Here is a 13,652-nt window from a genome sequence, read left to right as displayed (position 1 = left end):
GAGGATGAAAATAAATGTATGCCTATGGATGTGTAGCCGATCTGCGTATGGACCCTAAAACGTGTGGTATGAATATTAGTTCAGAACCTATGAACCTCAGCTATCATAGTTGTTGTATTGACTTCAAGACTGAATGACATTAATGAAGTCTATTGATTGAGTAGAATATAATAACTTTATTGTGCCAAGGATGCAAGTCCTATATACATGCAGTTATTCCCACGCATGAGATCCCCACATTGTAGCCTGTACATTGAATATATTCACTGATCATGTACTCTTACTTGGCAAATAAAGGTGAGGTTCAGGTATGAATCTCTGTGAGACATTCTTTTTCAGTCATATCCAATACCAGGTGTATCAAACTCCATTCTTTGAATGATGGTGTGTCTGCAAGTATGTATTACATTTATACACTTCAACAGTGTTTACCACTCCTGCTCCTAGGACATCAATGATTACACATTGCAATGATTACACATGCAATAGACTAGAGACATGATTTAAGTAAAGGCTTATTTGTAATTCATATATAGCGAGAAGAAAAAAAAACAGTACACTTCACTTCCTATGCATATCTAACTCCCTTCATCTGCATTAATCTGAGGACACAGGATAGTATTTCAAAGAGATACTTAATTTCAACCAGTGGGGAATGTGAAACACTTTATTGAAAGTTCATTATCCAGGTGTTATAAATACATACATGCATTATAAATATTATAATTGTAACATCATATTCTAAAATACAAGTTCAATCTGTACACTTCAATGCACATATGGTGTGCATTATAAAAAAAGAGAAAGAAAGACGAGGTGGAAGAGAGGTGTAGAAGAGAGAAAGGGAAAGAGGTAAGAGCAGAGGAGCAGATTAATGAAATACAGCATATGATTAATGAAATACAGTGCTACAGTGCCTGTGTCTCTAGCGGTGTCTCCTAGCCAGCCTTTGGCCCCCAGTTGGCCCGAAGGTTATCTTAAGAGCGGGTGAGGTGGCGATGATGGAACTGGCTTCCTCTCTCACATCAAAACATACCTGCAGACGAGAGACAGATGGATAGAGAGAGAGCATAATTAAGCTTTGTTTTTTTTTTATTCCAACACGGTCAGTCATCATAAAATACAAATATAATCAAGATAGCTAGCTAATATGAAGTTAGGTAGCTGGTCCAATGTAATTAACTTAGCTAGCTATCTATACAGTATGTAAACTAGCTAGCTACGTTAGCAGCTCAATTGAGTTCAAATGCACTGTAGCTAATAATACATTGTTTCTACAACCTTGAATAGGTTCTCCCAGCCATGTGGACGATTGAAAAAAGGGCAGCAAAGTTTGTTTGTCACCAGAGCAGTTTAGAGCATATTACTATTGCCTGTGAATAACCAGACCTTCATACAAACTTGCTATGCTGTATTCTTGACTCACAACTGAATGTGCTGCCATATCCTGCCAGCAAGCGAGCCACTCTGGCAGACAATGAAATGTGGAAGAGGGCGAGGAACGAGATGGGAGTAACAATCCAGGCCATTCCCCCTTTCCATTTAAGTGGAAAAGGGGAAAAGTATTATTATTATCATCATTAACCCTGCATTATAATTATATAAAAGCCCCTTAGATATTTAGTGTTTCGACAGCTGGAGGCATTTTGTTTTCCACAAGCGTACTGTAGCAGGCTGTGAATTCTGCAAACAATGTTTCTAGGAAGGGCTATTAGCTGAACAATAGACTATTCAACCTTTACTAAAGAATTGTCTAATAGCCGAGCTAGGTGTGAACCCCCCCCCAACTTGCAACAAATAAATGTTTCTGACCTTTCTAAGGCACTGCATCTCAGTCCAAAAGGGATTACTACGGTTCCTGGTTTGAATACAGGCTTTGTCACATCCGACCGTGATTGGGAGTGCCATAGGGCGGTGTACAATTGGCCCAGCGTCATCTGGGTTTGGCCAGGGTAAGCCGCCTTGGATAAAATAATTTGTTCTTACCCGACTTGCCTAGTTAAATAAAAATAAAAATGGCGACAACCGCAGCGCAATCAATAGGAGGTGAACAGTGGCTGGTGTGGAAAATATAGCAAACTTGTTATGCAAGTGTTGCACACCAACAGATGGAGAAAACTTACACCAGTCGAGCAATTCATTTCAACAATAATCTTCATTTTAATTTGACTTTACAAACAACAAGAGGGCTTAATTGGACTCTATTTCTTCGGAGCCTAGAGCTATATTATATAACTGGCTGATGCAGGTTCGATACCCGTGCCGGCCGCCACCGGGAGACCCATGAGGCGGCTTTTGGTTTTTATTTAGAATCCTCCAATCCTTCATATGTAATTATTGGCGGAGAGTCACGTCAATAGGATTTGAAGAAAAAGCATACAACTATTTTAGCACCGTTTCACGCTGCTCTGAGACAAGCATGGCGACTGGTCTTGATAAATCAATGAGATTTTTATTTTCACTTAATCTCCATTTGGGTATTGGTTAGACTAGAATTTAAAACATTTGGGTGCCTAAATGCTCTTAGTGTAACCTTTATTTAACTAGAGAAGTAAGTTAAGAACAAATTCTTATTTACAAGGACAGCCTACTCCTTCCTCCCTGTCGGGGAATTGAACCACAGTCGCACGCGTGCCCTGCCCACGCACGACACGGGGATTCTTTAGCTAAACAGCCCAGTACTGTACTGCCGACCATCACGTTGTACAGCGCCATATTTTCTAGGGTTTTTTATTTTTCTTGGAATAGAAACACCATAATATTAATCAAATTAATTAAGCAAGTACCAGTCAAAGGTTTGAACACACCTACTCATTCCAGGATGTTTCTTTATTTTTACTATTTTCTACATTGTAGAATATTAGTGAAGACATCACAACTATGAAATAACACATATGGAATCAGTTAAGAACAAATTCTTATTTACAAGGATAGCATACTCCTTCCTCCCTGTCGGGGAATTGAACCCCAGTCTCCCACGTATCCGCATTCTTTAGTACAGCCATTATTGAAGGTACTTGAGATCACCGAGAAAGTCTGGACATGGACTGCTCTCCCTTATGTAAGGAATTAGACACTTTCCCTATGTTTATTACAATATGTATTGTAGGCTATGTTTACTTGTCAGACTGCACAGTTCCCAAATAAACAAATGCAGGTGGCTTATATCTTCAAAATGCTTTATTATCCAAATGTAAAAGCATATACTGTACAGTAATGTATTTCTTCATCAGCATCTTTATGCTTCTGTTATCACAGAATTCTAGGACCAGTGGAGATGCGGAATCAGGCGCAGGAGACAGAGGCCCGGAGCAACAGTGTTTTAATGCCACGGGAAACAAAACACAATAGCCGAAAGGCACAGGGCGCTTAAATAGGTCCGCCCGGGAAACACATTCCCAAAAGAAAACACGAAGAAAAGCGCACGGGGCGCAGCCCGGCAATAAATTGTACACATGCCAGCGAAACAGGCCAAACACACAACTGTCCTGAGTGGACAATAAACAATCCCGCAAGAGAACCCAAACTGAAAATACACACTAAATAACCCTCCACTAATGACAGACACGAAACAGGTGCGGGATAGACAGACAAAACCAACAGACACAGAAACATAAATCGGTGGCAGCTAATAGGCCGGCGACGACGACCGCCGAGCGCCGCCTGACCGAGGGGCGCCACCTTCGTTGGATACTGTGACATCTGTTAACCTGTTGGGGATAGGGGGCAGTATTTACACGGCCGGAAAAAAACGTACCCGATTTAATCTGGTTACTACTCCTGCCCAGTAACTAGAATATGCATATAATTATTGGCTTTGGATAGAAAACACCCCAAAGTTTCTAAAACTGTTTGAATGGTGTCTGTGAGTATAACAGAACTCATATGTCAGGCAAAAACCTGAGAAGATTCCTTACAGGAAGTGGCCTGTCTGACAAGTTCTTGTTCATCTTGGCTCTGTTTATTGAAGACTGAGGATCTTTGCTGTAACGTGACACTTCCTACGGCTCCCATAGACTCTCAGAACCCGGGAAAAAGCTGAATGATATCGAGGCAGCCCCTGGCTGAAACACATTAGCGCGTTTGGATAGTGGCCTGTCAGAGGACCATCAGACTGGGGCTCGTGCACGAGATGTTTTTATTTTCTCTCTCTTTGAACGTAAAGACGCTTTCCCGGTCGGAATATTATCGCTTTTTTTACGAGAAAAATGGCATAAAAATTGATTTTAAACAGCGGTTGACATGCTTCGAAGTACGGTAATGTAATATTTAGATTTCTTTTGTCACGAAACGCGTCGGGCGCGTCACCCTTATTTACCCTTCAGATAGTGTCTTGAACGCACGAACAAAACGCCGCTATTTGGATATAACTATGGATTATTTGGGACCAAACCAACATTTGTTATTGAAGTAGAAGTCCTGGGAGTGCATTCTGACGAAGAACAGCAACGGTAATAACATTTTTCTTATAGTAAATCTGACTTTGGTGAGTGCTAAACTTGCTGGGTGTCTAAATAGCTAGCCCTGTGATGCCGGGCTATCTACTGAGAATATTGCAAAATGTGCTTTCACCGAAAAGCTATTTTAAAATCGGACATATCGAGTGCATAGAGGAGTTCTGTATCTATAATTCTTAAAATAATTGTTATGCTTTTTGTGAACGTTTATCGTGAGTAATTTAGTAAATTCACCGGAAGTGTTCGGTGGGAATGCTAGTCACATGCTAGTCACATGCTAATGTAAAAAGCTGTTTTTTGATATAAATATGAACTTGATTGAACAAAACATGCATGTATTGTATAACATAATGTCCTAGGGGTGTCATCATATGAAGATCATCAAAGGTTAGTGCTGCATTTAGCTGTCTTCTGGGTTTTTGTGACATTATATGCTAGCTTGAAAAATGGGTGTCTGATTATTTCTGGCTGGGTACTCTGCTGACATAATCTAATGTTTTGCTTTCGTTGTAAAGCCTTTTTTGAAATCGGACAGTGTGGTTAGATTAACGAGAGTCTTGTCTTTAAAATGGTGTAAAATAGTCATATGTTTGAGAAATTGAAGTAATAGCATTTCTAAGGTATTTGAATATCGCGCCACGGGATTACACTGGCCCATAGAGGTTAATAAAATAATGATAAAAATACTCTTTAAAAATGCAGATGTTGATTTAGTTATGGATCCATAATGAATTACTATGGGAATAAATATCACTGAATTACAGAATTATTGGAACAAAGTTGTCTAATGAATGCAAACATTGTTGCTTACTGGAAAACTATTTCAAACACACATGGTCACATTGTACAGCATCATTATGGCTATTAGCAGGGCTATATTTTGGCCCTTATAAATATTATTTTGGCCTTTATTCAGATTACAATTGCTCCCTTTCGTTTTTTTGGAAACAAAATAATCTCCAAAATATCGTTATATACGTGTATAGCCTTCCCGCTGTGGACGTCTATTTCAGCACTGTTTCGCATTGCTCCAAGACAAGCATGGAGAAACTAAAATGTTCAAATATTCCATGATATTCTTAAAATATGTGTTGACTGAATATAAGAAAGTGATCTCTGCTAAATAATCAAGTTAGGTTTCTCTAGAAATAAATAGTTCTAAATAACAAACTGGCTTTATTTACAAATTAGTGAGAATGTCTCACCCCATGTTGAAGAATTGCCTTTCTCGCTCCCTCTAGGTTAAAAGAAAATGCAATCTCCAAAATATCCTTACTTTTTCAACAAAGCAATTATTATTATTATTAATTCATTTAGAATGATATAAAAGCCCCTTAAATATTCTCAGATGTTCTCACAGATCCTAACGGAAAATGCCCCTTAGATATTAATTTATTATTGGCGGAGAATCAAATCATTGAATTTTTTTTTTTAGATACCCTGTAGGCCTACCATAGGTGAAATGAGTATTGGTAACACTACAATTAGGGTGAGGAAATGTTATGCCACTTAGAAATTAATTTAGAATCCTCCAATCCTCTTATGTTGTCGCCTACTCCTGACCACCACGTTGTACAGCGCAATATTTTCCAATCCATCCTAATGGAAACCCTGAGGGTTTCGTTTAAAAATATTCTCAGAATAGAAACACCATAATATTAATCAAATTAATTAAGCCAAATTTCTTAAACTCAATCCCATGTACTATGTTATTACAAAAAAGGTTTTAAATTCCCTAGTAATGCCAATAAGGCAGAGTATCAAATGCTTCTCAAAGATGCCCTCTGGTGGTCAACCTAGCACTAACTTGCATTAATGTAAAGAATGTCTGACAATTAAATAACGTGCCATAGGATGCTGCTGCAGCCCGCAATGTGTGCTGCAGTATGACACAACTTTTAAAGGAGGAACCACTGTAGTTCACTCCACTACACCCTGTTGATGATAATGGGGGCCTGTTAGGCCCACCTTTTCCTGTAGTCCACGATCAGCTCCTTTGTCTTGCTCACATTGAGGGAGAGGTTTTTGTCCTGGCACCACACTGCCAGGTCTCTGACCTCTCTATAGGCTGTCTCATCGTTGTCGGTAATCAGGCCTACTACTGTTGTGTCATCAGCAAACGTAATGGTGTTGGAGTCGTGTTTGGCCACGCAGTCGTGGGTGAACACGGAGTACAGGAGGGGACTAAGCACGCACCCCTGAGGGGCCCCAGTGTTGAGGATCAGCATGGCAGATGTGTTGTAGTCTACCCTCACCACCTGTGGGCGGCCCATCAGGAAGTCCAGGATCCAGTTGCAAAAGGAGGTGTTTAGTCCAAGGGTCCTAAGCTTAGTGATGAGCTTTGTGCGTACTATGGTGTTGAACACTGAGCTGAAGTTAATGAACATGGGGCAGCAGGTAGCCTAGTGGTTAGAGCGTTGGACTAGCAACCGAAAGGTTGCAAGATCGAATCCCTGAGCTGACAAGGTAATAGTCTGTCCTTCTGCCCCTGAGCAAGGCAGTTAACCCACTGTTCCTAGGCCATCATTGAACATAAGAATTTGTTCTTCACCGACTTGCCTAGGTAAATAAATAAAAAACAGCAACCTCACATAGGTGTTCCTCTTGTCCAGGTGGGAAAGGGCAGTGTGGAGTGCGATTGCGTCATCTGTGGATCTGTGGTCTAGGGTATCCGGGATGATGCTGTTGATGTGAGCCATTACCAGCCTTTCAAAGCACTTCATGGCTACCGATGCGAGTGCTACGGGGCGGTAATCATTTCGGCAGGTTACCTTCGCTTCCTTGGGCACAGGGACTATGTTGGTCTGCTTGAAACAGAGCCTTACAAGCGTGCTGCGAAAGGGCCCAAACCCATTTCCAAGGCTGCCCCATTCACCGAGACATGCCCGGCGAACCCAGGTATTTCACGTAAATACATTCACGATTTCTTGCTCAAAGTGGGCGGCTATTCGTGTGCAAAGTATATGTTTACTGCTGTGGTGTGATGTGCGTTTTTGATGTTTGGAAAAGTGTGGCGCTAAGTGAGTGACAAAGGAAATGGTTGCATATCCCAGAACCAATGTGTGTCTGTGAGCAAGGGTTGTGAGAGAGAGCTTTCAATTTTGTGCAGATGAGGGATATACATTTGAAAATGAATTATACATCTAATTTATTTATTGTCCTATGATGAGGGAATGGTCCACAACCCTATACCGTAGACACCCACCTGAATGACCCATACACTAAAGAGAAGTCGCTATCTGTTTTACGGGCTTGCTGTAAGCTGCCTATATGTAGCCAAAACAGAAAGATAAATGCGGTCAGAGACCTACTGAGCCTGCCTGGCAAGGTTGCTCCTACAAAGCCAAAGCCCCCTGATGGGAGAGCATAATATACAAGGAAATTCTCAAAGCTGCTAATGAGAATCTTGACGACCTTGTACCTAGCCGGTGGGGATTCCGGTGGGGTGCCTCCACCAAGGAAGTGGCAGTGCCGGCAACACTAGCTGCAGTAAGATAGGGGTCATACTATTGTGGCCCTGGTGGCACAAAATAATCAAAGGTCTGACTGCACAGAGATGTTTGGGGAAATGGTCACAAACGGGGGACCAGCGTCTGTGTTTCAGGGAAGCGGGGTGGATCTGATCTCCACCTTGGACTTGACAATGGCATATTTTTTCACATTTTTGCACAATCTTGCATGCTTTCTCAAACAGCTGTAACTGTATATTCGATCATAAATCAGGTATTTTCTTGAGTTGGGATCTGGGATGTAACAACCTGAGCTTATGGTTGAGTGTGGGGGAAAGGGGTTGAGTGTGTGTGTGTGTATCCCACATCTGTTGCAAGGGGGTAAGGATGTGTCATGACTTGCCCTTTTGGGTGAGAATCATAGGTGCCAGATTCCCCCCCCCCCCCCCAATTGGCAGGATTGAGGGGAAGAAACCTCTTTTACAAGGAGATTCCTCCCACCAAAACAGTAAAATAAAAAAGGTTGAATAGTGAAACAATATTTCTGTAATCCAAACAGTTGGAAATGGAGGGGGGCTTAAACAATCCTGTCGAATTTGTTCTAATTTGTGATGTAACTAAGGACAGTATAACAACATCTCTGAATGCGTATATTTCCCAGTGATCAGATTCACATCCAAATGTTTGGGAACTTATATGATTAAATATTAAACTATTTGTGAAAAGATTCAACGTGATGTTAGCCTTATAAATGAGAGAATTGTTTTTCATGTAAAGTCTTACCCAGTCAGCGACCACACCTACGTGAGCACAGACATTATGTCGGTGTCATGGAATGCCCACTTTTCGCAATAAAACCCACTTCTAATGAAAATGTACATTAGACCAGACAGCGTGAAGCGGTGGCTACATGGCTGAGAAATGGTTTAAAACTAGAGACCAAGCAAGCGGACAATGTCACGAAATCTACAAAACTAAAGACCAGAGAACGTGAGGACGTGCGTCCCACAATGAAATGGTTACCACTCTATAGGCCAGCGAGACCAACAGTGTGAGCTGAAAGGTACGGAATGGCTAGACAATCTGAAACTTTCTTGAGTGAAGAAAATGAAGACTACACAGGAACATTCAGTCTGCAGCTGTTTAAGTACTTCATCTGCAAAGTATTCGCATTTCCATGAGCATAGTTCTCAGCTGTATGTATGTAGTGGGTGCATTCTGTCAACCACCCCTTTCCATTGTCTACCAAGCCGTCATATTGGGTTCAGTCCACAAGGGACTTTTCATTGCATTATGTAGCAATCAATGTGTAAAGTATTCTGTGTGTGTGTTTATGTAATTATGTGCAATTATTTAGTTAGTTAGTAAATAAACAATTTGGGGAAACTCAAAAGGGGTGACGATATTAATTAACAGTAATTTTGATCCGAATGTGCAAATTGTCCAAACAGATCCACAAGGTACATCGATTATTTTAAATATGTTATTGGACCTGAAACAGATTATGGCTCATTAACCTTTACGGACCAAATAATGATGATCAACGCTTCTTTGAAAATATATATAACAAATTATCAATCCTACAAGCAATACAAGACTATTATGGTGGGAGATTATAATACTGTTTTAAATTCCTAAATGGACCGCAAAGGAAATCACATTACATACTAGCACCCTCATGCTCTTAAGGAAATCATGAATGTCACGGATATATTGGAACTAATAGATATATGGAGGCTTAAATATCCTGACCTAGTGAGATATACATGGCGGAGGCTCAATCAAGCTAGTCATCTTGACTTCTTTCTTATGTCATTCTCGTTGGCACCAAAAGTGTTTTAAAAAGTGTTGAAAGTAGGGCTGGACGATATGGAATAAAAGTAATATCTCAATTTTTTTTCAAAGGTTTGGACGATTCAATTCTCGATTAGAGGATGACCGATTAATTAGGGCCGATTTCAAGTTTTCATAACAATCGGTAATTGACAACAATTTTGCATGCCGATTATGGCCAATTACATTGCAATCCATGAGGAAACTGCATGGCAGGCTGACCACCTGTTACGCGAGTGCAGCGTCAAAAGGACCTTGTGGCTGCAAGGAGCCAAGGTAAGTTGCTAGCTAGCATTAAACTTATCTTATAAAAAAATCAATCTTCACATAATCTCTAGTTAACTACACATGGTTGATGATATTACTAGGTTAACTTGCTTGTTCTGTGTTGCAGATAATCAATGCGGTGCCTGTTAATTTATCAACGAGTCACAGCCTACTTCAACTTCGCCAAATGAGTGATGATTTAACAAAAGCGCATTCGCGAAAAAAATCACATTCGTTGCACAAATGTACCTAACCATAAAGATCAATGCCTTTCTTAAAATCAATACACAGAAGTATATTTTTTTAAACCTGCATATTTAGTTAAAATAAATGCATGTTAGCAGGCAATATTAACAAGGGAAATTGTGTCACTTCTCTTGCGTTCAGTGCAAGCAGAGTCAGGGTATATGCAACAGTTTGGGCCGCCTGGCTCGTTGCGACTGTTTCTTCCTGACAAAGACCGTAATTAATTTGCCAGAATTATACATAATTATGACATAACATTGAAGGTTGTGCAATGTAACAGCAATATTTAGACTTAGGGTTGCCACCCGTTCGATAAAATACGAAACGATTCTGTATTTCACTGAAAAAATAAACATTTTGTTTTCGAAATGATAGTTTCCGAATTTGACCATATTAATGACCAAAGGCTCGTATTTATGTGTGTATTACAATTAAGTCTATGATTTGACATTTGACAGAGCAGTCTGACTGAGCGGTGGGAGGCAACAGCAGGCTCGTAAGCATTCATTCAAACAGCACTTTACCGCGTTTGCGAGCAGCTCTTAGCAATGCTTGATGCACAGCGCTGTTTATGACTTCAAGCCTATCAACTCCCGAGATTTGGCTGGCAATAGTAAAGTGCCTATAAGAACATCCATTAGTCAAAGGTATATGAAATACAAATGGTAGAGAGAAATAGTCAACGAGTCATAATTCCTATAACTACAACCTAAACTTCTTAACTGGGAATATTGAAGAACTGGGAATATTGAACCACCAGCTTTCATATGTTCTCATGTTCTGAGCAAGGAACTTAAACGTTAGCTTTTTTACATGGCACATATTGCACTTTTACTTTCTTCTCCAACACTGTTTTTTTGCATTATTTAAACCAAATTGAACATGTTTCATTATTTATTTGAGATTAAATAGATTTTATGTATTATATTAAGTTAAAATAAAAGGGTTCATTGTTCATTCAGTATTGTTGTAATTGTCATTATTACAAATATATACATTTTGTTATTTTTTATTTTATTTTTAAAAATCGTCTGATTAATCAGTATTGGCTTTTTTTGGTCTTCCAATAATCGGTATCGGTGTTGAAAAATCATAATCGGTCGACCTCTAATCTCGATTTCTTATTTTTCTCTAAACAAATTTAAAAAAGGCCAAGACATAATTCTTAATTTAATTTTCTTAATTAAAATGTTAAAAAATATACAAGGCCTCAAAGCCTATTTGTGCAACACAAATTAACAACACACACCCACACTTCTATTCTATTGTTTAGAAATGTTTGACCACTAGCCATTTGAATATGTCACTTATATAATAATTTGATTTAAAATGCATTAATTAGTTAATTTGTTGTTATTATTAAAACAGCCTGTGGTTATTTGCTATTGGATTGGCAGAATGACACAACTACTATATCAAATCAAATGTATTTATATAGCCCTTCGTACATCAGCTGATATCTCAAAGTGCTGTACAGAAACCCAGCCTAAAACCCCAAACAGCAAGCAATGCATGTGAAAGAAGCACGGTGGCTAGGAAAAACTCCCTAGGAGAAACTCCCTAGAAAGGCCAAAAACCTAGGAACAAACCTAGAGAGGAACCAGGCTATGAGGGGTGGCCAGTCCTCTTCTGGCTGTGCAGGGTGGATATTATAACAGAACATGGTCAAGATGTTAAAATGTTCATAAATGACCAGCATGGTCAAATAATAATAATCATAGTAGTTGTCGAGGGTGCAACAAGCACGTCCAGTGAACAGGTCAGGGTTCCATAGCCGCAGGCAGAACAGTTGAAACTGGAGCAGCAGCACAGCCAGGTGGACTGGGGACAGCAAGGAGTCATCATGCCAGGTAGTCATCATGCAGGTAGTCCTGAGGCATGGTCCTAGGGCTCAGGTCCTCCGAGAGAAAGACAGAAAGAGAGAATTAGAGAGAGCATATTTAAATTCACACGGGACACCGGATAAGACAAGAGAAATACTCCAGATGTAACAGACTGACCCTAGCCCCGCGACACATAAACTACTGCTGCATAAATACTGGAGGCTGAGATAGGAGGGATCAGAAGACACTGTGGCCCCATCCAATGATACCCCCGGACAGGGCCAAACAGGCAGGATATAACCCTGTACTAATACATTAGCCTACAGCTGGCCTGAACATAACCTTTTTGAATGCACTTTAATTATCCAATGTCACACTTACCGATGGCGAGGTGAAGCCTGTGCCCAAAGCACTGCAGGCGGGTCCAGTTGTTCAAGCGCAATGCTTTTATCATGTTGCTCCCGCTGTCAGTTGTCATGCACACCTGTCAGTATTCGCTCATCTTCCACGATGCCAGAGAGTCTTTGAGACCCTGGGCTATTACTTCACCCGTATGACCATCAGGGAAATAAGATGTCCGGAGGCAGACATTTTGCAATTTCTAGTCTTCATTTATGTAGTGGACTGTCAAACTTAGTTACGGCTCTAATAAGAAACACTAGCCAGCTTCTCTGCGACTCTTTCGCGGGTAGCAGTGTATAATCGCGGCAGGGCTTCTTCCGTGAAATACTTGCGGCTTGGCAGCTGATATTTGTGGTCAACTGTACCTAGCAGATTTCTAAAGGCTGGCTTTTCTACTGTAAAGATTGGAACCATGTCTTTCGCTATGTAATTGGTCACTGCATCCGTTATCTCCTTCCACCTCAAACTTTTCTTGTCATAAGCGATTATGTTTGAAAAGGATACAGCTATGGTAGTTTGTCTTTTAGCAGACATTTTGGGAATCGGGCGACTGGAATCGGCATTGCGTAGTCTCACGCATTCCTCCCATTCCACCGCATGTTTCAGTTGCAGGTGATGCAAGGGGTTGGTTGTGCTGCTGCTTTTCGTAGCAATTGTCTTTAGACACATTTTGCACAGGACATTTGTTTGCTGAACAGCAGACCTCTTAAACCTGAACATTTTACATTTACATTTTAGTCATTTAGCAGACGCTCTTATCCAGAGCGACTTACAGTAGTGAATGCATACATTTCATACATTTCACTAAAAATGCATATTACTAAAAAACATTGCTGCCCTTTTTGGGGTTGATTTCATCCTCACGAGAGGCTGAGTTGGCTTCATCGCTTTCCATTTTGGTGGAACTCTTACCGCCGCTACACTTCTTCAGCATGGTTACAATTTGTGAAAGGCTGTCTAGGGTTGTGATTGGTGGGTAACCTCTGTGCATGTGTTGTCAAGCAATTGGGACATGATTCAACACTGGGCTGACAGAGAAGAGACAGTGAGATGCTGCATTTGTAAATCGTCACAACATTATAACAGAACCTCGATTCTTGCGATACAGGCATTTTCCATATCGCGCAAAACAAACTTGATTATATTGAAAAAACTCAATATAAAATCGCCCAGCT

General features: G+C 40.4%; 1 protein-coding gene across 1 annotated transcript in view; it reads right to left on the bottom strand.

Moving 5' to 3' along the window:
* Nucleotides 1-651: 651 nt before the first annotated feature.
* Nucleotides 652-13,652, bottom strand: part of pf21a (PHD finger protein 21A) — a 57,193-nt gene continuing 44,192 nt past the window's right edge. Inside the window, 1 exon segment of the mRNA NM_001140956.2 lies at nt 652-1,036. Coding sequence (NP_001134428.1) covers nt 926-1,036 — 111 coding nt within the window. The 3' untranslated portion in view covers nt 652-925.

This window comes from Salmo salar, chromosome 16, assembly GCF_965601325.2.
Source record: "Salmo salar chromosome 16, fSalSal1, whole genome shotgun sequence".
Classification (NCBI taxonomy): Eukaryota; Metazoa; Chordata; class Actinopteri; order Salmoniformes; family Salmonidae; genus Salmo; species Salmo salar.
Note: the sequence above shows the minus strand (reverse complement) of the source record. Positions and strands in the feature narration are given on the sequence as shown.